The sequence below is a fragment of the Trachypithecus francoisi genome, unplaced genomic scaffold, assembly GCF_009764315.1.
Source record: "Trachypithecus francoisi isolate TF-2019V2 unplaced genomic scaffold, Tfra_2.0 Lachesis_group6, whole genome shotgun sequence".
NCBI lineage: Eukaryota > Metazoa > Chordata > Mammalia > Primates > Cercopithecidae > Trachypithecus > Trachypithecus francoisi.
In genome coordinates this window covers 85,211,617-85,237,575 of record NW_022681471.1, presented here as the reverse complement: position 1 = coordinate 85,237,575, position 25,959 = coordinate 85,211,617, and the positions used below count along the sequence as shown (strand labels likewise).

Here is a 25,959-nt window from a genome sequence, read left to right as displayed (position 1 = left end):
AACAGGATGTCCTCCCATCTTCTCTTTCCCTGAGAGGGCAGAGGCAATGTTCAGCCTTGTGGTCAGAGAGTGCCTGAAGGGCAGAGAGGAGCAAAAGCCTGTGACCCTGGGCAGAGCCTCCTTCAGCTTCAGGGGAGCACAGACCCTCAGCCAGCGCAGACATCACTGAGCTGAGCTGAGCTGAGACTGGTCCTGAGGGGCCCTCCTAGCCTCCCTCCCCTTCCCTCAGCTGTCCCAGCCCGGAGGCTCAGCAGAGGGAAGAATGGAGTGGGGGAGGGGAGTCAGCAGCCAATCACATCCAGGACAGCCCAAGGCATCTGTACCTGGTGTAACCAATCCCCTCTGAATAAACAGCTCACTCTGCTTAGGCTCCCTCCTCCTCTCCCTGCTCTGCCCAGCAACAGCAGAAAGGAGGTTTTAGGAGGAGAGGGAGGCCCTGCAACTCCCAGCCCCTGGCAGCAAAGAGCTGGGCCCCAGGCTCACTCTATACAGGGAGGTTAAAACAATACTTGAAGTTCCTGCAGCCCAGGCAAAATATCCCTAGGGACCCTTAAGGCTGTGCAAGCCCAACTCTCTCACAGACAGGAATTCACATATTAGAGAGATCCTGATCCTTGGAGTGCTGGGCTACAAGCCTGTCTCGTTCCCTCCACAGCTCTGGGGCAGGCCCTGGGATGAAGGTCTGAATGGCAGAGAGGTGGTTCTGGTGAAGGAGATGGACAGTGAGCAAACAGTTACACACATGCCTGTTTAGAAACAGTGAGAAGTCCTGGAGTCCTGGGAAACAAAGCACAGTGTTATGAAGGAAAATAAGAGGGGACCTGATTGAGATTGGCTTTCACAGTCCTTCTTGGTTTTACCTTTTTTTTTTTTTTTTGGTCCAGATTTACGATGGCTATTTCATTCACTACTTTGCCCCCAGAGGCCTTCCACCTATGGAGAAGAATGTGGTTTTTGTTATTGATGTAAGCGGCTCCATGTTTGGTACCAAGATGGAACAGGTAACAAGGATCCTGGAAGCCTTTCTTAGTCCTAGTATCAGAAGACCCAGAAAGCAGAGAGCGTGCTAACAATGGGACCCTGCGAGGAGAGATTCCACCATCCCATGACCCTTGAGTCTTACAGGCTTGGGCCTACCCTAGGGTCCTGGTATCTTACCTAACAGGAGCCTGTGGACCTAGAGCCACAGAGTCCTAAGAACATTGACATATTGGTCAATGTGAAACCATTGAGACCCTCAACCACAAAAGCCCAGGGTCATATAGGACCCTCAAGCTAGAGCACCCTGGGATCCTAGAATCCAGAAGCAAGAAAACCTTAGGTCACAGAGACTGTGAGTCTTCCTGAGGCCACAAGGTTTTGGGTCTTTGATATATATATATTTTTTTTTACTTTAAAGGCCTAATAGTATAGAGTACTGGTATTATAGAGTTAGAAACCATAGAGTCAGAAGCAATATCAATTTTAATCTTGTTGCACTTCTACCACTGTGCCCATGGGTCAGAGTTCTGAGGCCGTAGACCAAGCACGCTTTGACTTTAGCCCTTGAATCCATAAAGTTCTGCAAGCAGCATTTCATACCATAATACCCTGGAGCTTTTTGTTCTGGTGTCTTGCAATTATATAACTTTTGCTCCTTAATCTTTCAATCACATAGCCCTTGGGACCTAAGGCTGAGTTTGTTTTACCAGAGTCGAGCAACCTGGGGAAAAATGGGTAGTACCCCAAGCCAGCTCCCCAGCCCCAGTGTAGGGGGAGGGATCTCCCCAATCCAGCCCTTTCTAGCCTTTTTGTCTCAATCAAGAGGGGTAAAATCTCAGAAGCACTTGTAAAGTTTCTATATCAGGGACATCAATTCACTAAAAGACTGAGACCTCCTCATAAGAGTATAGAATGCTTCCTCTCACTCCATACATTATCACCACATCAACTGGGCTCCTTGACAATAATGGAAAGTTACAGCTGATAGAACTACAAGCCCAAACCCTATTTAAGAAAATGTTACTAGGGAAAACCAAAGACAACAGAAGCAACAAAAATACGGACACTAGAAGTAATTTTGGCCAGGCACGGTGGCTCCCGCTTGTAATCCTAGCACTTTGGGAAGCGGAGGTAGGCGGATCACTTGAGCCCAGGAGTTTGAGACCAGCCTAGGCAACATGGCAAAACCCTGTCTCTACTAAAAATACAAAAATTAACAAGGTGTGGTGGTGCACACCTGTAGTCCCAGCTACTCAGGAGACTACATTTGGAAAATGGTTTGAGCCCAGTGAGTGGAGCTTGCAGTGAGCCAAGATCGCACCACTGCTCTCAGGCTGGGGCAACAGAGCAAGACCCTGCCAAAAAAAAAAAAAAAAAAAAAGGTAGTAATTTTAGCCTCTGACACCTAAAACTGCTCCAAACAGGAAACATTACTTAACTCATAGCCAGATAAACTAAAATCCCACATTAAATGCCATTTAGTTTATTTCCTTTTACCTGATACATCATGCCTGCCTTTCAACCTAAAATGAGAAGGCATGCTAAAAGGAAAAAAAACACTGTCTGAAGAGAGTAAACAAACATCACAGCCAGACTTCAATATGTTAGAGATGTTGAAATTATCAAACAATTTTATATTTTATTGAAATATTTTTTTCCAACTTTTATTTTAGGTTCAGTGGATACACGTGCAGGTTTGTTACATGGGTAAATTGAGTATTGCAGGTGTTTGGTGTACAGATTATTTTGTCACCCAGGTAATAAGCACAGTATGTAATATATCATTTTTCAATCTTCACCCTTCTCCGACCTTCCACCCTCAAGGAGGCCCCAGTGTCTGTTGTCCCCTTCTTTGTGTACATGTGTATTCAATGTTTAGCTCCCACTGATAAGTCAGAACATGTAGCATTGGTTTTTGCTCCTGCATTAACTCACTTAGGATGATTGCCTCCAGTTCCCATCCCTGTTCCCTCAAAGGACAGGATTTCATTCTTTTTATGGCTGCATAGTATTTCATGGTGTATATGTACCACATTTTCTTTTTTTTTTTTTTTTTTGAGGTGGAGTCTCGCTCTGTCGCCCGGACTGGAGTGCAGTGGTCAGATCTCAGCTCACTGCAAGCTCTGCCTCCCGGGTTTACGCCATTCTCCTGCCTCAGCCTCCAGAGTAGCTGGGACTACAGGCGCCCGCCACCTCGCCCGGCTAGTTTTTGTATTTTTAGTAGAGACGGGGTTTCACCGTGTTAGCCAGGATGGTCTCGATCTCCTGACCTCGTGATCCGCCCGTCTCGGCCTCCCAAAGTGCTGGGATTACAGGCTTGAGCCACTGCGCCCGGCCCACATTTTCTTTATCAAGTCCACTGTTGATGGGCATTTAGGTTGATTCCATGTCTCTGCTATTGTGAATTGTGCTGCAGTGAACATACATGTGAATGTGTCTTTATGGTAGAACGACTTATATTCCTTTGGGTATATACCCAGTAATGGGATTGCTGCGTCAAATGGTATTTCTGTTTTTAGATCTTTGAGGAATCACCACACTATCTTCCACAATGGTTGAACTAATTTACCCTCCCACCAACAGTATATAAGCATTCCCTTTACTCCACAACCTTGCTAGCATCTGTTGTTGTTTTTTTTTAACTATTTAATAGCCATTCTGACTGGTGTGAGATGGTATCTCATTGTGGTTTTGATTTCCATTTCTCTAATGATCAGTGATGTTAAGCATTTTTTATATGATTGTTGTACACATGTATGTCTTCTTTTCAGAAGTATCTGTTCATATCCTTTGCCAATTTTTTAATGGGTCAAACCAAGAATTTTTAAACCCATGATTAATATGCTGTGGAAACTAATGATAGAGTGCACCACAAATAAGGACAACACATGGTAATGTAAGCAGAGACATGAAAACCCTAGGAAAATAAAAAGGAAATACTGGATATCAGAAATACTGTAACAGGAATGAAGAATCCCTTTGATTCACTCATCAGTAGACTGGACATGGTTGGGTAAAGAATCAATGAGCTTGAAGATACATTCATAGAAATTCCTGAAGCTAAAAAACAAAAATAAAAAAGAATTTTAAGAAACACCCTAGAATATTCAAGAATTGTGGAACAATTTTAAAAGTGTTACATATGCATCATGGAAATAATAGAAGGAGAAGAAAGAGAGAAAGGAACAGAAGAAATACTTGAAGTAATAATAGATACAAATTTTCCAAAATGAATTATGCACACCAACCTCAGGTCCAAGAAGCTTAGGAGAACACAAAGCAGGATAAATACTAAACAATCGGCCGGGCGCGGTGGCTCAAGCCTATAATCCCAGCACTTTGGGAGGCCGAGACGGGTGGATCACGAGGTCAGGAGATCGAGACCATCCTGGCTAACACAGTGAAACCCCATCTCTACTAAAAAATACAAAAAACTAGCCGGGCGAGGTGGCAGGCGCCTGTAGTCCCAGCTACTCGGGAGGCTGAGGCAGGAGAATGGCGTAAACCCGGGAGGTGGAGCTTGTAGTGAGCTGAGATCCGGCCACTGCACTCCAGCCTGGGCGACAGAGCCAGACTCCATCTCAAAAAAAAAAAAAAAAAAAAAAAAAAAAAAAAAAAAATCTACACCTAGGCATATCATATTCAGACAGCAGAAAATCTTTTAAAAGCCAGAGGAAAAAGTACCTTACCTATAGAAGAGCAAGGATATGAACTATATCAGACTTTTCTTCAGAAACCATGGGAGCAAGAAGAAAGTGGAGTGAAATACTACAAGTGTTGAAGGGAAAAAACCACCAGCCTAGAATTTGTATACATCAAAATTATTCTTCCAAAGTAAAGAAAAATAAAGACTTTCTCAAACAAACAAAAATTTTGGGAATTGTCACCAAGAAACTTGCTTTGCAAGAAATGTTAAACGAAAGTCCTACATAGAGGAAGAAAATGATATATCTCAGATACTTGGATCTACATAAAGAAAGGAAAATGTTAGAGAAAGAATACAGGAAGGTAAAATAAAATACTTTAGTTTTCTTATTAGCTGACCTAACAGATAATATTTTTTCAAAATAATAATAAACAGCAATGTATTCAGTGAATGTAGCTTATGAATAAGTGAAATTATTAATGAGAGTAATATTGTATAGGATGGGAGGGAATAATTGGGAATACTCTGTTACAAGGTAGTTGCACTATGCATAAAGCTGTGTAGTGTTATTTGAAAGTGGATTTGGATTGGTTGAAAATGTATACTGTAAACTCTATGGGAACTGCTAAAATGTTTGAAGTCTAATGCATGCTAAGAGATAAGATAAAACGGATCATGTAAAATGCCGAATTAAAACTAGAGAAGCCCAGGAATAAGTGGAAGACATAAGAATAAAGAATTTTAAAAGAAGAGAAAACATTTACAACTATGGCAAATATCAAACCAACTATGTCAGTAATGACTGTAATAATAAATGGTTTAAATATACAATTAAGAGGGGGCGGAGCAAGATGGCCGAATAGGACAGCTCCAGTCTCCAACTCCCAGTGCAAGTGACACAGAAGACTGGTGATTTCTGCATTTTCAACTGAGGTACTGGGGTCATCTCACTAGGGAGTGCCGGACAATCGGTGTGGTCAGCTGCTGCAGCCCGACCAGCGAGAGCTGAAGCAGGGCGAGCATCACCTCACCTGGGAAGTGCAAGGGGGAAGGGAATCCCTTTTCCTAGCCAAGGGAACTGAGACACACAACACTGGAAAATCGGGTAACTCCCACCCAATACTGCGCTTTAAGCAAAGGGCACACCAAGAGATTCTATCCCACACCTTGCCGGGAAGGTCCCACGGCCTCGGAGCCTCCCTCATTGCTAGCACAGCAGTCTGCAATCTAACCCCAAGGCAGCAGCGAGGCTGGGGGATGGGCACCCGCCATTGCTGAGGCTTAGGTAGGTAAACAAAGCCACTGGGAAGCTCGAACTGGGTGGAGCTCACAGCAGCTCAAGGAAACCTGCCTGTCTCTGTAGACTCCACCTCTGGGGACAGGGCACAGCTAAACAACAACAACAAAGAAAGCAGCAGAAACCTCTGCAGACACAAACGACTCTGTCTGACAGCTTTGAAGAGAGCAGTGGAACTCCCAACATGGAGGTTGAGATCTGAGAAGGGACAGACAGCCTGCTCAAGTGGGTCCCTGACCCCTGAGTAGCCTAACTGGGAGACATCCCCCACTAGGGGCAGTCTGACACCCCACACCTCACAGGGTGGAGTACACCCCTGAGAGGAAGCTTCCAGGAAGAATCAGACAGGTACACTCACTGTTCAGCAATATTCTATCTTCTGCAACCTCTGCTGCTGATACCCAGGCAAACAGGGTCTGGAGTGGACCTCAAGCAATCTCCAACAGACCTACAGCTGATGTCCTGACTATTAGAAGAAAACTATCAAACAGGAAGGACACCTATACCAAACCCCATCAGTACGTCACCATCATCAAAGACCAGAGGCAGATAAAACCACAAAGATGGGGAAGAAGCAGGCAGAAAACCTGGAAATTCAAAAAATAAGAGCGCATCTCCCCCAGCAAAGGAGCGCAGCTGATCGCCAGCAACGGATCGAAGCTGGTCAGAGAATGACTTTGACGAGATGAGAGAAGAAGGCTTCAGTCCATCAAACTTCTCAGAGCTAAAGGAGGAATTACGTACCCAGTGCAAAGAAACTAAAAATCTTGAAAAAACAGTGGAAGAATTCAAAGCTAGAATAATTAATGCAGAGAAGGTCATAAACGAAATGACAGAGATGAAAACCATGACACGAGAAATACGTGACAAATGCATAAGCTTCAGTAACCAACTCGATCAACTGGAAGAAAGAGTATCAGCGATTGAGGATCAAATGAATGAAATGAAGTGAGAAGAGAAACCAAAAGAAAAAGAGGAAAAAAATGAATAAAGCCTGCAAGAAGTATGGGATTATGTAAAAGACCAAATCTACATCTTCTTGGGGTGCCTGAAAGTGAAGGGGAAAATGGAACCAAGTTGAAAACACTCTTCAGGATATCATCCAGGAGAACTTCCCCAACCTAGTAAGGCAGGCCAACATTCAAATTCAGGAAATACAGAGAAGGCCACAAAGATACTCCTCCAGAAGAGCAACTCCAAGACACTTAATTGCCAGATTCACCAAAGTTGAAATGAAGGAAAAAATCTTAAGGGCAGCCAGAGAGAAAGGTCGGGTTACCCACAAAGGGAGCCCATCAGACTAACAGCAGATCTCTCGGCAGAAACTCTACACACCAGAAGAGAGTGGGGGCCAATATTCAACGTTCTTAAAGAAAAGAATTTTCAACCCAGAATTTCATATCCAGCCAAACTAAGTTTCATCAGTGAAGGAAAATAAAATCCTTTACAGATAAGCAAATGCTTAGAGATTTTGTCACCACCAGGCCTGCCTTACAAGAGACCCTGAAGAAGCCCTGAACATGGAAAGGAACAACCGTACCAGCCATTGCAAAAACATGCCAAAATGTAAAGACATCGAGGCTAGGAAGAAATTGCATCAACTAACGAGCAAAATAACCAGTTAATCATAATGACAGGATCAAGTTCACACATAACAATATTAACTTAAATGTCAATGGACTAAATGCTCCAATTAAAAGACACAGACTGGCAAACTGGATAAAGAGTCAAGACCCATCAGTCTGCTGTATTCAGGAGACCCATCTCACATGCAGAGACATACATAGGCTCAAAATAAAGGGATGGAGAAGATCTACCAAGCAATGGAGAACACAAAAAAGCAGGGGTTGCAATCCTAGTCTCTGATAAAACAGACTTAAACCATCAAAGATCAAAAGAGACAAAGAAGGCCATTACATAATGGTAAAGGGATCAATTCAACAGGAAGAGCTAACTCTCCTAAATGTATGCACCCAATACAGGAGCACCCAGATTCATAAAGCAAGTCCTTAGAGACCTACAAAGAGACTTAGACTCCCATACAATAATAATGGGAGACTTCAACACTCCACTGTCAACATTAGACAGATCAACGAGACAGAAAGTTAACAAGGATATCCAGGAATTGAACTCATCTCTGCACCAGCGGACCTAATAGACATCTATAGAACTCTCCACCCCAAATCAACAGAATATACATTCTTCTCAGCACCACATCGCACTTATTCCAAATTGACCACATAATTGGAAGTAAAGCACTCCTCAGCAAATGTACAAGAACAGAAATTATAACAAACTGTCTCTCAGACCACAGTGCAATCAAACTAGAACTCAGGACTAAGAAACTCAATCCAAACCGCTCATCTACATGGAACTGAACAACCTGCTCCTGAATGACTACTGATACATAACGAAATGAAAGCAGAATAAAGATTTCTTCGAAACCAATGAGAACAAAGATACAACATACCAGAATCTCTGGGACACATTGAAAGCAGTGTGTAGAGGGAAATTTATAGCACTAAATGCCCACAAGAGAAAGCAGGAGAGATCTAAAATTGACACTCTAACATCACATATTAAAGAACTAGAGAGGCAAGAGCAAACACATTCAAAAGCTAGCAGAAGGCAAGAAATAACTAAGATCAGAGCAGAACTGAAGGAGATAGAGACACAAAAAACCCTCCAAAAAATCAATGAATCCAGGAGTTGGTTTTTTGAAAAGATCAACAAAATTGACAGACCGCTAGCAAGACTAATAAAGAAGAAAAGAGAGAGGAATCAAATAGATGCAATAAAAAATGATAAAGGGGATATCACCACCGACCCCACAGAAATACAAACACCATCAGAGAAGACTATAACGCCTCTACGCAAATCAATTAGAAAATCTAGAAGAAATGGATAATTTCCTGGACACTTACACTCTCCCAAGACTAAACCAGGAAGAAGTTGAATCCCTGAATAGACCAATAGCAGGCTCTGAAATTGAGGCAACAATTAATAGCCTACCCACCAAAAAAGTCCAGGACCAGATGGATTCACAGCTGAATTCTACCAGAGGTACAAGGAGGAGCTGGTACCATTCCTTCTGAAACTATTTCAATCAATAGAAAGAGGGAATCCTCCCTAACTCTTTTTATGAGGCCAACATCATCCTGATACCAAAGCCTGGCAGAGACACAACAAAAAAAGAGAATTTTAGACCAATATCCCTGATGAACATCGATGCAAAAATCTCAATAAAATACTGGCAAACCGGATCAGCAGCACATCAAAAAGCTTATCCACCATGATCAAGTGGGCTTCATCCCTGGGATGCAAGGCTGGTTCAACATTCGCAAATCAATAAACGTAATCCAGCATATAAACAGAACCAAAGACAAGAACACATGATTATCTCAATAGATGCAGAAAAGGCTTTTGACAAATTTCAACAGCCCTTTATGCTAAAAACGCTCAATAAATTCGGTATTGATGGAACGTACCTCAAAATAATAAGAGCTATTTATGACAAACCCACAGCTAATATCATACTGAATGGGCAAAAACTGGAAAAATTCCCTTTGAAAACTGGCACAAGACAGGATGCCCTCTCTCACCACTCCTATTCAACATAGTGTTGGAAGTTCTGGCTAGGGCAATCAGGCAAGAGAAAGAAATCAAGGGTATCCAGTTAGGAAAAGAAGAAGTCAAATTGTCCCTGTTTGCAGATGACATGATTGTATATTTAGAAAACCCCATTGTCTCAGCCCAAAATCTCCTTAAGCTGATAAGCAACTTCAGCAAAGTCTCAGGATACAAAATTAATGTGCAAAAATCACAAGCATTCTTATACACCAGTAACAGACAAGCAGAGAGCCAATCAGGAATCAACTTCCATTCACAATTGCTTCAAAGAGAATAAAATACCTAGGAATCCAGCTTACAAGGGATGTAAAGGACCTCTTCAAGGAGAACTACAAACCACTGCTCAGTGAAATCAAAGAGGACACAAACAAATGGAAGAACATACCATGCTCATGGATAGGAAGAATCAATATCGTGAAAATGGCCACTGCCCAAGGTGATTTATAGATTCAATGCCATCCCCATCAAGCTACCAATGACTTTCTTCACAGAATTGGAAAAAACTGCTTTAAAGTTCATATGGAACCAAAAAGAGCCGCATTGCCAAGACAATCCTAAGTCAAAAGGACAAAGCTGGAGGCGTCACGCTACCTGACTTCAAACTATACTACAAGGCTACAGTAACCAAAACAGCATGGTACTGGTACCACAACAGAGATATAGACCAATGGAACAGAACAGAGTCCTCAGAAATAATACCACACATCTACAGCCATCTGATCTTTGACAAACCTGACAAAACAAGAATGGGGAAAGGATTCCCTATTTATAAATGGTGCTGGGAAAATTGGCTAGCCATAAGTAGAAAGCTGAAACTGGATCCTTTCCTTACCCCTTATACGAAATTAATTCAAGATGGATTAGAGACTTAAATGTTAGACCTAATACCATAAAAACCCTAGAAGAAATTCTAGGTAGTACCATTCAGGACATAGGCATGGGCAAGGACTTCATGTCTAAAACACCAAAAGCAACGGCAGCAAAAGCAAAAATTGACACATGGGATCTAATTAAACTAAAGAGCTTTTGCACAGCAAAAGAAACTACCATCAGAGTGAACAGGCAACCTACAGAATGGGAGAAAATTTTTGCAACCTACTCATCTGACAAAGGGCTAATATCCAGAATCTACAAAGAACTCAAACAAATATACAAGAAAAAAACAAACAACCCCATCAAAAAGTGGGGAAAGGATATGAACAGACATTTCTCAAAAGAAGACATCCATACAGCCAACAGACACATGAAAAAATGCTCATCATCACTGGCCATCAGAGAAATGCAAATCAAAACCACAATGAGATACCATCTCACACCAGTTAGAATGGCAATCATTAAGAAGTCAGGAAACAACAGGTGTTGGAGATGTGGAGAAATAGGAACACTTTTACACTGTTGGTGGGATTGTAAACTAGTTCAACCATTATGGAAAACAGTATGGCGATTCCTCAAGGATCTAGAACTAGATGTACCATATGACCCAGCCATCCCACTACTGGTATATACCCAAAGGATTATAAATTACTCTACTACAAGGACACATGCACACGTATGTTTATTGCGGCACTATTCACAATAGCAAAGACTTGGAATCAACCCAAATGTCCATCTGTGACAGACTGGATTAAGAAAATGTGGCACATATACACCATGGAATACTATGCAGCCATAAAAAAGGATGAGTTTGCGTCCTTTGTAGGGACATGGATGCAGCTGGAAACCATCATTCTTAGCAAACTATCACAAGAAGAGAAAACCAAACACCGCATGTTCTCACTCATAGGTGGAACTGAACAATGAGATCACTTGGACTCGGGAAGGGGAACATCACACACTGGGGCCTATCATGGGGAGGGGGGAGGAGGAGGGATTGCATTGGGGAGGAGCATACATGATATAAACGTCATGCACATGTACCCTAGAACTTAAAGTATAAAAAAAAAAAAAAAAAAAGAATCAATATCGTGAAAAGGCCATACTGCCCAAGGTAATTTTTTAGATTCAATGCCATCCCCATCAAGCTACCAATGACTTTCTTCACAGAATTGGAAAAAACTGCTTTAGAGTTCATATGGAACCAAAGAGCCCGCATTGCCAAGACAATCCTAAGTCAAAAGAACAAAGCTGGAGGCATCATGCTACCTGACTTCAAACTATACTACAAGGCTACAGTAACCAAAACAGCATGGTACTGGTACCACAACAGAGATATAGACCAATGGAACAGAACAGAGTCCTCAGAAATATACCGCACATCTACAGCCATCTGATCTTTGACAAACCTGAGAGAAACAAGAAATGGGGAAAGGATTCCCTATTTAATAATGGTGCTGGGAAAATTGGCTAGCCATAAGTAGAAAGCTGAAACTGGATCCTTTCCTCCTTACTCCTTATATGAAAATTAATTCAAGATGGATTAGAGACTTAAATTTAGACCTAATACCATAAAAACCCTAGAAGAAATTCTAGGTAGTACCATTCAGGACACAGGCATGGGCTAGGACTTCATGTCTAAAACACCAAAAGCAACGGCAGCAAAAGCAAAATTGACAAATGGGATCTAATGAAACTATAGAGCTTCTGCACAGCAAAAGAAACTACCATCAGAGTGAACAGCAACCTACAGAATGGGAGAAAATTTTTGCAATCTACTCATTTGACAAAGGCTAATATCCAGAACCTACAAAGAACTCAAACAAATATACAAGAAAAAAACAAACAACCCCATCAAAAAGTGGGCAAAGGATGTGAACCATTTCTCAAAAGAAGACATTCACACAGCCAACAGACACAAAAAATTCTCATCATCACTCGCCATCAGAGAAATGCAAATCAAAACCACAATGAGATACCATCTCACACCAGTTAGAATGGCAATCATTAAAAAATCAGGAAACAACAGGTGCTGGAGAGGATGTGGAGAAATAGGAACACTTTTACACTGTTGGTGGGATTGTAAACTAGTTCAACCATTATGGAAAACGTATGGCGATCCTCAAGGATCTAGAACTAGATGTACCATATGACCCAGCCATCCCACTACTGGGTATATACCCAAAGGATTATAAATCATGCTGCTATAAAGACACATGCCACGTATGTTTATTGCGGCACTATTCACATAGCAAAGACTTGGAATCAACCCAAATGTCCCTCTGTGACAGACTGGATTAAGGAAATGTGGCACATATACACCATGGAATACTATGCAGCCATCAAAAAGGATGAGTTTGCATCCTTTGTAGGGACATGGATGCAGCTGGAAACCATCATTCTTAGCAATCTATCACAAGAACAGAAAACCAAACATTGCATGTTCTCACTCATAGGTGGGAACTGAACAATGAGATCACTTGGACTGGGGAAGGGGAACATCACACACTGGGGCCTATCATTGGTTGGGGGGAGGGATTGCATTGGGAGTTATACCTGATATAAATGACAAATAGATGGATTCTGACGAGTTGATGGGTGAAGCACACCAACATGGCACAAGTATACATATGTAACAAACCTGCACGTTATGCACATGTACCCTAGAACTTAAGGATATAATATAATAATGATAATAATAATAAATATACCAATTGAAAGACAGAGACTCTCAGTGTGTATAATAAAATAAGACCAAATTGTAGTTTGTTTATAAGAAACCACTTTAATATAAAGACACAGATAAATCAAAAGCAAAGGGATAGAGAAAGATATACCATGCTAACACAAATTAAAGAAAGCTGGCTGGGGTAGCTGTATTAGTTTTGGACAAATAGACTTCAAAGCAAGGAAATTTTCAGCAATAAACAGTTGTATTATATGATAACAATAAAACAAATATAATGGTAAAGGGGAAATTCTCCAAGAAGACAAACAATCCTTAATGTGCATCCAGTGAACAACAACATACCAAAATATATGAAGTAAAAACTGATGAAACTGGAAGGTAAAAATATATGAATCCACTATTATAATTAGAGACTTCATCATCCCTTTATCAGTGATTGACAGATTCAGCAGGCAGAAAATCAGTAAGGACATAGTTGATCTGAACAGCACCATCAATTAACTGGATTGAATTGACATCTCTAGAATACTTTATTCAACAACAGCAGATTACACATTCATCTCAAGCTCACATGGAGCATTTACCAAGACAGACCATATCCTTGGCCTTAAAACATACCTTAACAAATTTAAAATAATATAAATCATACCAAGTATGCTTTCAAATCAAATGAAATTAAACTAGAAGTCAATACAGAAAGATAGCTGGGAAATCTCAAAGTAATTGGAGATTAAACAGCACACTTCTACAAACAATCTATTCCTGGTCAACAAGAGATTCTGACTTCTAGGACCTCATAGGCTCTCACTTTTCTACTGCTCTTCTTAGAAAAAGCCATCCTATTAAGTCTCTTCCCTCTCAATGGAAACAAGAGTATGGTGCTTAGCTCCCTGTCCCAGAATGTATGACTTATCCCCAGAGCTCTCCCTATGGCAGAAAAGACTCTAATCCACTTAGAAGCATTCAAGACATTTCCTATCAGTTTAAGGTGTAGAGAAAGGTGGTTCTCAAGTGTCCTTCCCGTGGTCTCTGAAATCCATACCTATATAAAGGATTGAAAGCATAATATCATAATATTGTGCTTAGGGTCACTGGACTTAAAACCTCCCAAATGTGGATTTGAATCCCTTGTCCATCAATGACTAGGTGTGTGACCTTAAGCAAGTCACCACCTCTCTGAGTCTCAGTGTCATCACCTGTAAAATGAGGATAATATTAGTACCTTCTTCATTGTGTTGCTGTGATAATTAAATGAGCTGATGCATCTAAAGGATTTAGCACAGTGCCTGGAACATAGCAAGTGTCCTGTAAATGATACCTAATAGTAGATCCTATATACTGTATTCCCTGAACCTCCTATGGGCCTAGCCCTATGTTAGTGTTGCCATAGAGGGGGGAGACAAGAAAAGGAAGCATTATAAACCCTTCTCTCAAAGAGTTCAATATTTGGATAGAAAGTAAAAATATTTCATGTAAAACAGTCAGTGAACAGACTGGGACAGGGAATATCTAAGTGAGAAGGGCACGGGTCAGGGTTGGCAACTTAAGGAAGAACTTTCCAGAGAAGGAGCAACTGAAAGAACAGTAAAGATGTGAATAAATAAAGGGAAGTTGGAGAGGAGTATGCTATCTAAAGAGCACAAAAGGGCAAGGTTTATGGAGTTAAACTGGAATCTGAGTTTTCTAGGGGCTGGTGAGACTAGCCTGGAAGAAATGGAGGGTGAGGCAGAAGAGCAGATTACAGCAGAACCAAAGCATGCAGTCATTGAAAGGCAGCTATAAAGACCCGGGATCATAAAGGTCCTAAACATTAGAATCCTGGAATCATTGAATCCTGGGTCATGGAGCCCAGGAACCATATAGCAAATGAATTCTAGAGCTCTAAAAACATGGAGCTTGAACCTTTTAGACCATCAGCATCCAATATGACTTTCGTGATAACAGAAATGACCTAAAATTCTGTGCTATCTCATATAGTAGCCACTGGCAACATGTGGCTATTGAACACTTGAAATGTGGCTACTGCAAGTAAAGAATTAAATGTTTAAATTTTTCTTTAATTTTAGCTAGTTTATATTCAAATATAAGTAGCTACATGTGACTATTATTAGCTACCATATTAAACAGTGCAGTTAAATGCCTTGGAACCTATATTTTCACCTGAGAATCCTAGATTCACAGAGTCCTGCAGTCAGAGGGTCTCAAAACCATATAACACTTAGATTTTAATGCCTTGTGTAGAAAAGGCCTTTCAATCTCATAGACCTCAAGTCTTGTCCCATTCCCTTCATTTCATCCATATCCCACAGACTAAAAAGGCCATGAATGTGATCCTCAGTGACCTTCGAGCCAATGACTACTTCAACATCATATCCTTTTCTGACACAATTAATGTCTGGAAAGCTGGAGGCTCTATCCAGGCCACCATCCAGAATGTCCACGGTGCCAAGGACTACCTGCATCGCATGGAAGCCGATGGTTGTAAGTGTTAAATCTACCCACCCAAATGGGCAGGCTGTGGTGAAACCTCTCTTCATTCCCCCATCCTCCTCAACTCTCACAGTGCCTGAAATATCAAGACTACATTTCACACAAATATGGTCCTTTGTCCTCTGTGTTCTCCCATCACCCTTTCCTTGTAGAAAGAGCACAGCTGATTCTCCATGTGTCTTAGGACACATTTCTTTTTGGCCTCAGTTTCCTCCTCTTTAAAGCAAACACTTGAAAGAATTTGCTAAACTTTCTTCAAATCAATAATTTAGATATTTATTTCCAAGCATTTGAGAAAGCTGCTGCCCTGATTCTAGCTTTTGAGCAATCATCTCCAACAACTACTGAATTCTCCTCTATCCACTGCCTCCTGTCAACTCTGTCCTTTCTTCCCCTGTAGCAAGAAGAAGGCGGGGGGGTGGGTGGGTGCTATCCTTGGGAACCTGCCAGTCTCGCTGGGAAATGAGACATCTCCCCCCTCGACCCTGCACCACCAAGGAAACAGACAAAGAACAGTGTGAGACAGAGTGATAAAAGCCAAGGACATGTGGGCCTCAATGTCAGATCTCAGCAAGTCTGGGTGGGAGTGGAGAAGTTGGGAAGGAGAAACAGTGGATACTTCCTGAGCAAAGATAAGGAGCTGCGAGCCTGGGAGGTTGGTGAGGTGCCCAGTTTGTCTGCAATGGGGGTAGAAGTGACCAGAGAAGATGGTCTCACAATATATTCCCCAATTAGGGACCGACATCAACTCAGCTCTGCTGGCAGCTGCTTCAGTGCTGAACCATAGCAACCAGGAGCCTGGGAGGGGCCCCAGTGTGGGGAGGATCCCTCTTATCATCTTCCTGACAGATGGGGAGCCCACGGCTGGCGTGACGACCCCCAGTGTGATCCTCTCCAATGTCCGTCAGGCAGTAGGCCACAGGGTATCCCTTTTCAGCTTGGCCTTTGGGGATGATGCTGACTTTACACTGCTGCGCCGCCTGTCCCTGGAAAACCGGGGAATAGCCCGGCGCATATATGAGGACACTGATGCGGCCCTACAGCTGGAGGGCCTCTATGAGGAGATCTCCATGCCTCTGCTGGCAGATGTGCGTCTGAACTACCTGGGCGGCTTGGTTGGGGCCTCCCCTTGGGCCGTTTTCCCCAATTACTTTGGTGGCTCAGAGCTGGTGGTGGCAGGACAGGTACAGCCAGGCAAACAGGAACTGGGCATCCACCTGGCAGCCCGTGGCCCCAAGGATCAGCTTCTTGTGGCCCGCCACAGTGAAGGGGCCACCAACAACAGCCAGAAGACCTTTGGTTGCCCAGGGGAGCCAGCCCCCAATGTGGCCCACTTCATCCGCCGCCTCTGGGCCTACGTCACCATTGGAGAGTTGCTGAACGCACGCTTCCAAGCTCGTGACACCACCATTCGCCACCTGCTGGCTGCCAAAGTCCTCAACCTGTCCCTTGAATACAACTTTGTCACACCTCTGACTTCGCTGGTCATGGTGCAACCCAAGGAGGCCAGTGAGGAGACCAGGAGACACACCTCCACCTCTGCTGGGCCAGACACCATAATGCCCTCATCCAGCAGCAGGCATGGCCTAGGGATAAGCACAGCTCAGCCAGCCTTGGTGCCCAAGGTCATCTCCCCCAAATCAAGGCCTGTGAAACCAAAGTTCTACTTATCCTCAACTACTACTGCTTCTACCAAGAAGATGCTAAGTTCCAAAGAGTTGGAGCCATTGGAAGAGAGCCCTCATACCCTATCAACGCCTACATACCCAAAGGCCAAAACTCCAGCACAACAGGATTCTGGCACCTTGGCCCAGGCAACTCTCAGGACAAAACCTACCGTTCTTGTGCCCTCAAATTCTGGTACTCTGTTGCCTCTGAAGCTCAGCACTCTATTACACCAGAATCCTGATATATTACCCATGAACTCCAAGACACAAGTCCCACCTCTGAAACCTGGCATCCCAGCCTTGTCCAAAGCTGACACTGTGAAACATGTTACTCCACTGCATTCCAGACCTGGTGCTCCATCACACCCCCAACTTGGGGCACTCACATCACAGTCACCTAAAGGCCTGCCACAGTCAAGACCTGGAGTCTCTACACTTCAGGTTCCCAAGTACCCACCACACAGCAGACTTAGGGTTCCTGCTCCCAAGACCCAAAGCAACATGCCACACCCCAGGCCTGGAATCCTCTTGTCCAAGACCCCTAAAGTCTCATTATCTCTTAAACCAAGTGCCCCACCACACCAAATTTCCACAAGCATATCAATTTCCAAGCCTGAGACCCCAAATCCCCATATGCCCCAAACCCCACTACCTCCTAGACCTGACAGACCAAGGCCCCCACTTCCCGTGAGCCTAAGCACATTTCCAAATACAATCTCAAGTTCCACAGGTCCCAGTAGTACCACAACCACCTCTGTCCTTGGAGAACCCCTCCCCATGCCTTTTACTCCCACTCTGCCCCCTGGAAGATTCTGGCATCAGCATGATCTGCTCCCGGGTCCCCAGAGGACCAGACAAGTTCTGGGACCATCTAGGCCAGGAGTTCCAACAATGAGCCTACTCAACAGCTCCAGGCCTACATCAGAAGGCAGCCCTCCAAACCTGCCAATCTTGCTGCCTTCTAGCGTCCTCCCTGAGGCCATCAGTCTGCTCCTTCTCCCCGAGGAGCTACAGCTGCTTTCTGAATCAATGGTGGAATCCAAGTTCGTGGAGTCCTTGAACCCACCAGTTTTCTATACCTTCCTCACTCCTGATGAAGATGGTGAGTGCCATGGGTGAGAGTTCGAGCCATGAGGGTGAGGTATGAATGGACAGTACTAGGAGCTGGGAATCTACAAGGCTTATGTAGACTCCAGTGATGGGACAGCTGCTTCCTTGCTTGATTGCTTGCTTGCTTTGGGACTTTGGACCAGTTACTTAACTTATCTGGGCCTCAGTATACATGCACGGAATTAGAGGCCTTGGGAGAGGAGGAGGTTGAGACTGGGAAGGCTGAACAGAAACAAATTGGCCAAGGGTTAGCTTTGACATTTGCTTTGTTCAACAAGAGAATTGCTGATGCTTCCCAAGCAGGGGAGGAATGCATCATTGGACAAGGTGGGTCTTATTGGTTTTTCTGTGCTCTGTGAATAGTCCTGCTAATGACAGGGGTAGAAGAATTGGGGAAGATAATTAAAATTATCTTTAATTTCCAAAAAAATATGAAATAATAAGTTAACATTTGTCAGCTCTTCCTATGCACAAGTACTGCTCTGCATATTGTGCTTGTCCCTCATTTAATCCTCACAAGAAACTGCTGACATCTTCATTTTACACGTGAGGAGAATGAAGCACAGAGAGGTAAAATAAGTTTCTCAGTGTCACACAGCTAGTCAGAGAGTTGAATTCATACAATCTGGTCACAGAATGAATGTGATTCACCACTCCAGTATCCTGCCTTCCTAAGAGAAGGAGTGACATTTCCTAGGTGACCTTATAGGGCAGGATTAGAACACATTGAGGGTGCCTAAATCATAGGGATGCAAATTTGGGTATGACATCCTCTACATGCCTCTCTCCTCAGACACCCCTCCAATATCCTATCCACCCTCAGTTATTGACAATGCTACCCCTAATATATTTACCAAATCCTTCCACTTCCCACCACCCCAAATGTCACTGTGCTACAGCAAACCACCATTGTGTCTCACCTAGAAAACTGTTCCAGCCTCCTCACTGGTTTCCCCACTTCCTCTCCTGTCCTGCTACAGGCCAATCTCCCCCAGCAGCCAAAGGGATCCTTTAAAGACACAAATCACTTCATGCCCCTTCCCTACTTAAAGTCCCTCAAGGGTTTCCCATCACACTTAGAATGAAGTTAAAAGTCCTCTTCATGGCCAACAGGCTCTGTGTGATCTGCTCCCTACCCCCATTCCTCTATGACCTCACCCTCTCCCACCCATTCTCTGAACTCCAGCCCCACTGGTCTCTACTTTGCTCCTCTAATGAACACCCTACCCCATCTTCACCCAGGGACTTTTTTCAAGCTACTCTCTCTGCTTCATAATCACCTGACCCGCTTTGTCCTACCCCTTCCTGCTGCCCTCATCCTTCCATTACCCTTCAAACTCCAGCTCATGCCTTAGATCTCAGCTCAGATCTCCTTACCCACCCTCCCCCAAGCAGGCTACTTCAGGTCTCTGTTTAACTCCTTTGGCCACCCCATTATTTTTTTCTAATAACATTTATCACCATTTGTGATAAATTATGATTTCATTCATGTCTGCCACCCCCTACTAAACTATGAGCTTCACCAGGTCAGAAACTATGTCTCTAGTTTTCAACACCATATACCTGATACCTAAGCAATGCCTGAATGAATGAATGGACAAATGAATGTATAAATGCTATAAGGAAGAACTTTGAACATATCTGAGCTTGAAAGATTAAGAGGCTGTGGAGAGCATAAGGTCCCAGTCCTGGAGATGGGCAGGTCAGCCTGCAGAGCCAGTGAGGGCTCTCCTTGTCAGAGGATTGTGAGCTTTTGCCCTGGGAATTTGAAGGGTTTTCTTATTTCTTTTGTGCTTGGCAGGAAGTCCAAACTGGGATGGCGATTCTGAGGAGATCCTGGGAGGAGCTGGAGGCAGCATGGAATCTAAAGGAAGTTCTGTGGGGTTAGCAAAAGGTGAGCAAGGAGCTTCCCTGACAAAGATCCCCTGAGCCTTCATTTCCATTCCACTAGAATTCTTATTGACATTGTGGGAGCCCAGAGGGAGGTAATGTATTAGTTTTCTATTGTTGTGTAACATTTACCACAAATTTAGTGGCTTAAAACAACACCAATTAATAATCTCACAGTTCTGTAAGTCAGTAGTCTAGAAATAGCTTAGTTAGATTCTCTGCTCAGGGTCTCACAAGACTGAAATCAAGGTGTCTGTCACACTGAGCTCTCATCCTCTTCCACACTCATTCACATTGTTAGCAGAATTTAGTTATTTGTGTTGCTGGGACTGAGGTCCCTGTTTACTTGCTGGCTGTTGGCTGGAGGATCGCTGTCAGCTGCTAGAGGTTACCTGGGGCCACTCTCAGTACCTAGAAATCTCCTGCATTCCTTGCCATGTAGTTCCCCTCCATCTTCAAAGGCAGCCATGGAGCATTCCCCTAATTCCAAACCCTTCTCACATTTTAAATTTCTCTGACAAATTTTAAGGGCTTACATGAATAGGTCAGCCCCACCTGGATAATATACTCTTCATAAGGTCAATAGGGTCACATGAAATAACCTATTTCTGGGAGGATATTTCATGATATTCACAGCTCTGGGGATTTTACAGAGTGTGTACACCAAGGGATCCTGGGGGCCATCTTAGAATTCTATCTACCACAGGCAGAGAGCAAGAGAAAATAGCATTTGGGCTGGCCTTGAAGGATAACTAGAAATTCATCCCTGGTAGTTAAGGGAAAGGAAAACATTCCAGGTGGCAGGAAAAACAGGAGTAAAGGGTCCCTAGGAAGAGAAGGTAGGAAACTCATAACATAGTTTGGTTGGGCTAAAGCCTAAAGACTGGAGAGCTAGACAGGGACTAGATTTCAGAAAAGCCTTAAATGCTGAACACAGGAATTTGGCCTTTATCTGGGAGGAGGTCCCAGAATTCCTAGGGATGTGATAGATTAGTCCCTTCCCAACACAGTCTCTCTCTCCTTTGCAGGCACATTACCTAGCATCTTCACCTTCTCCTCCTCAGGTAAGCCAGTCACCCCCATGGCTTCCCTCTTTGAGTACAGGGCAGCTTGTGCACTGGGACTGGGGCTGGGGAAATAGACATAACCTCTTTCCTTTCTCTCCTCTCTCTTCCCCTCTCCCTTCCATTTATTCCTTCAACTTTAGACTTGTATCTTCTGCCTTGCAGTGGACGGGGACCCCCACTTTGTGATCCAAATCCCACACTCAGAAGAGAAGATCTGCTTCACACTGAATGGGCACCCTGGGGACTTGCTGCAGCTCATAGAGGACCCAAAGGCAGGTACGAGCCCTAAGAACTCCATCCCCATACACCACAGCTGGATATATCCGTGTCAATACCCCTAGACATTTGTGGGCTAATACCCCAGACACATAGAAATGCACCTCACTAACACATGGTAACACACAAGAACACACCAAGACACACATGAAAACACATGTGAATACACTCAAACACCAAGATACTCACAGATAAACACACAAAAGGGCATAGAGTAAACTCACACAAATATGATGGAACTTCAAAAAGGTTGTGGTAAAATGGAATTAAACGATAAAAAATTAAAAACATAAACATTATTTCTCAACATAAGCTCCATCAAATACAAGATAAGCAAGGATAGCAGTCATTTAGTCCATCCATAAAGAACTGAGGGTCCTGGGAATTTAACCATGTTAATGCAGTATTTTATACATTATTTTAAAATGAAGAAAACTGGGTGCCCTTTAAAGATTGTTTAAGATCAGGAAGCAAAAATAAGTCAGAAGGAGCCAAATCAGGACTGTAAGGTCGATGCCTAATGATTTCCCATCAAAACTCTTGAAAAATTGCCCTTGTTTGATGAGAGAAATGAGCAGAAGGATTGTCATGGTGGAGAAGAATTCTCTGGTGAGGCTTTCCCAGGCATTTTTCTACTAAAGTTTTGGCTAACTTTCTCAAAGCATTCTCATAATAAGCAGATATTATCATGCTTTGGCCCTCCAGAATGTCAACTAGTAAAATGTCTTAAGCATCTCCAAAAACCAGTTGCCATGACCTTTGCTCTTGACAAGTCTGCTTTTGCTTTGACTGAACCACTTCTACCTCTTGGTAGCCATTGCTTTGATTGTGCTTTTGTCTTCAGGATCATACTAATCATACTGATAAAGCCATGTTTCATTTTCTGTTATACTTCTTTGAGGGAATGCTTTAGGATCTTGATACCACTTGTTTAAAGTTTTCACTGAAAGCTCTGCTCTTGTCTGCAGGTAATCTGGGTGCATCTGGTGATGGTTGTGGCACCTGTCGAGTTGAAAGTTTACTCAACTTTAATTTTTCAGTCAGAATTGTGTAAGCTGAACCAACTGAGACGTCTATGGTGTTGGCTATTGTTTCCATTGTTAATTGCCAGTTCTCTTCAATTAGAGCATGAACAAGATGAATTTTTCCTCACAAATTGATGTAGATGGTCTGCAGCTGCAGGCTTCTTCATCTTCAACATTGTCTCATCCCTTCTTAAAACGAGTTATCCATTTGTAAAGTGCTGCTTTCTTTAGGACATTGTCCTTATAAACTTTTCATAAAACACCAATAATTTTACCATTCTTGCACCCAAGCTTCACCATAAATTGTTCTTCCTTCAATTTTAGCAGAGTTCATGCTGCTCTGATAGGTGCTCTTTTCAAACTGATGTCTTGTCCTTCTCAATGCTTCAAACTAGATCTGGTTCATCCGTGTTGTAACAAATTAGTTTATTTTGGTGCAAAAAATTTTGAAATCCATGCATAGTTTTTCATAAAATGCATTTTCCATGAACTTTTTGAAGACTCCTCGTACACACTGTGGTGTACATATTTTGACACTCCTTCCACCCACAAATATGCAAATATGCACCTAGACACATGGTGACACACAATACATGCCCAGATATACACAATGACATGCACATCAACACACTTGGGCATACAAGCACTGAATACCCCCAGGTTAATCCCAATTGCCAGGAATTCAACACATACAGGCAGCAAACATACTCTGTTACTTTAGTTATATGAAAAACACTGATGCATGGAAATACCCACCAAACCAAACAATGACACAAATCCAGATGCACACACACTGACACTCCAGATACACATCAGTACACACCAACACATAACCAGGTACACACAACATACACTATTGCACAAAGACATATAACACCAACATATCCAGAGGCACATACATAAACATATAACCAAATATATGCACTCTAACATACCATCTTCTCCAAACATGCAGATGTACTGATATGCCCAGAGTTACTCATATGAACATAACCAAACACACACATTACACACTCAGAGGCAAACACACATATATATGCAAACAACCACACTGGGGTAAGCATGTGCACACATACTACGTGCCCCCACCCCACACTGCTCAGGAAGCAGCAGCCAGGTGGACCATGGTAAAAGTAGTTCTATCAGGAGCTGGCTCTCTAGCAACAAATCTGCACTACTTCATCTGCCCATGCTGTGGGTGACCATGTAAACGACCATGCAAAAGCCCCCACTCCAGGCCCACACTCCCCTCCTTCCAGGGCTGCACGTGAGTGGGAAGCTGCTTGGCGCACCACCAAGGCCGGGCCACAAGGACCAGACTCGCACCTACTTCCAGATCATCACAGTCACTACAGACAAACCCCGGGCCTACACTATCACCATCAGCCGCAGTTCTATATCTTTGCGAGGTGAGGGTACCTTGCGCCTGTCCTGGGACCGAACTGCCCTACTGAAGAGGCCCCATCTGGAGCTCTATGTGGCTGCTGCAGCCCGCCTTACCCTCCGCCTTGGGCCCTACCTTGAGTTCCTAGTCCTCCGGCACCGCTACAGACATCCCAGTACCCTGCAACTACCCCACCTGGGGTTCTATGTGGCCAATGGCTCAGGCCTCAGCCCCTCAGCCCATGGCCTGATAGGTAAGTGCAGCTGAGGCTGAGAGGGGCCAGGGAGCACCAGCCCCCAAAAAGACTCTGTCAGGGTGAAAGGCACCTATACCCCCAACCAGGGAGAGGAATCAGAGACAGGCTTTTCCCTCGGGGAGCTCCTCATCTTGACAGAGGACAGACCCAGATATGGATACTGAACACAGGAGGGGATCATTGCTGGACAGAAAGCTGCCCAGGGAGCTAGAGAAAACCAGAGTGGGGGAACTTGCCCAGCCTCAGAGCTCAAGAGAGAAAGACCTCCTAGAGGAGGTAGACACACCCACAGTGAGTCTGAAAGGCTAAACAAGAGTGGAGGAAAGGAACAGAAGTTGGAGGAAATGGAGTTGAGTTGTCAGAGTTGAATGCTAGGATGAGGAATTGGGCTTTATCCTGAAAGCAATGAGGAGCCATGAAGGGTTATAAGCAGAAGAGAGACACAGTCATATCTGGGTGTTACAAAGATCCCTCTGGAGACTGCTATGAAGGGAGGTTGCAGAATGCCAGGCTGTAGGTCAGGAGACACTGGCAGAACCTGAGGCAGAGGCTCACATCAAAGAGTGACAGTGGGTTGAACAGATATTTTTACCTCCTCTGGGTCTCCTCCCTCCTCTTGTCTCCTTCTTTCTAATCTTCCCTGTCTTCTCCTCCAAGCCTGGTTGTCCCCCTTTCTCTGCCATCTCATCCACTTTGGCTCCCTACTTCCATATCACACTCCAGCCCCATCCGGCTCCTGCACAGTTCCCACAATGCCCAGCCTCTTCCCTCCTCTGGTCCTTTGCTGCCCCTCCTTCTTCCTCCTTTAAATCCCTCTGGATTTCCTGCTGAGCTTCCTTGCAGATCTCTAAGCAGGGACTCAGGCCACCTCCCTGACTAGCACTGCATCTCTCTCCCTCAGGGCAGTTCCAGCACGCAGACATCCGACTGGTGACAGGACCTATGGGGCCATGCTTACAAAGGCACCATGGCCCAGATGTGCCTGTGATTCTAGGCAAGAGGCTGCTGAAGGACTCACCAAGGCTGCTGCCCCGCTGGGCTTCCTGCTGGCTGGTGAAGCGCTCTCATGTAGAGCTGCTTCTGGGCCACCCCTACCTCGCCTATGTCCTGTGACAGCTTCTGAATTCCAGAGCCAGGAGACCCGAATTTGGGAGATCTGGAAACCAGGGCATGGGGTGAGCCAGGGACAGAGACCCAAGGACATGAAAGCACACACAGGGACACACAGACTCATGCATGTTCTAAGGAACACATATACCAGTGTATAAAAATACATAGGCATGCAGAGACATAGAGTCAGGGACTCCTGAATCTTCATTGTCCTTTCCCTGACTCCTATGGCATATCTGAGGTTCTCAGAGTTTCCCTAACAAACCGTGCTCACTCCTACTACTGGACCATTGCATGCGTTTTTCCTTCTGCATGAGACACTCTTCCTTTGTTCCTGTAGGTGAATGTAATTCATCCTTCAAGTCCTTGTTGTTACCTCTTCTAGGAGGCCTTTCCTGATGCCTGCCCTAGACTGAGTTTGGTCCTGTCCTCTGGGTTCTTATAGCCCACCCCCATCCCTCCACGCTCACAGCACTTATACTGTGTAGTAATCATCTGTTTACTTGTCTGGATCCCCGACTTAGACTGTGAGCTCTTTGAGGGCAAGGACCTTTTCTGAATCATCTAT

General features: G+C 43.9%; 1 protein-coding gene across 1 annotated transcript; it reads left to right on the top strand.

Annotated features, from left to right (window-relative positions):
* Positions 1-262: 262 nt before the first annotated feature.
* ITIH6 (inter-alpha-trypsin inhibitor heavy chain family member 6) lies at positions 263-25,394 on the top strand. The gene is made up of 9 exons (XM_033201394.1): positions 263-328; positions 885-1,001; positions 15,426-15,597; positions 16,342-18,375; positions 20,185-20,277; positions 21,302-21,337; positions 21,503-21,616; positions 23,901-24,278; positions 25,183-25,394. Exons 1-9 carry the CDS (start codon positions 263-265, stop codon positions 25,392-25,394), a joined length of 3,222 nt encoding a protein of 1,073 aa, XP_033057285.1.
* Positions 25,395-25,959: the final 565 nt, after the last annotated feature.

Excerpts from the sequence above, each read along its gene's own strand:
- ITIH6 (XM_033201394.1), top strand. The coding sequence starts at position 263 with ATGGAGTGGGGGAGGGGAGTCAGCAGCCAATCACATCCAGGACAGCCC. Across the intron at positions 329-884 it reads CCAAGGCATCTGTACCTGGT|ATTTACGATGGCTATTTCAT; the intron begins GTAACCAATCCC and ends TTTTTGGTCCAG. Across the intron at positions 1,002-15,425 it reads TTGGTACCAAGATGGAACAG|ACTAAAAAGGCCATGAATGT; the intron begins GTAACAAGGATC and ends CATATCCCACAG.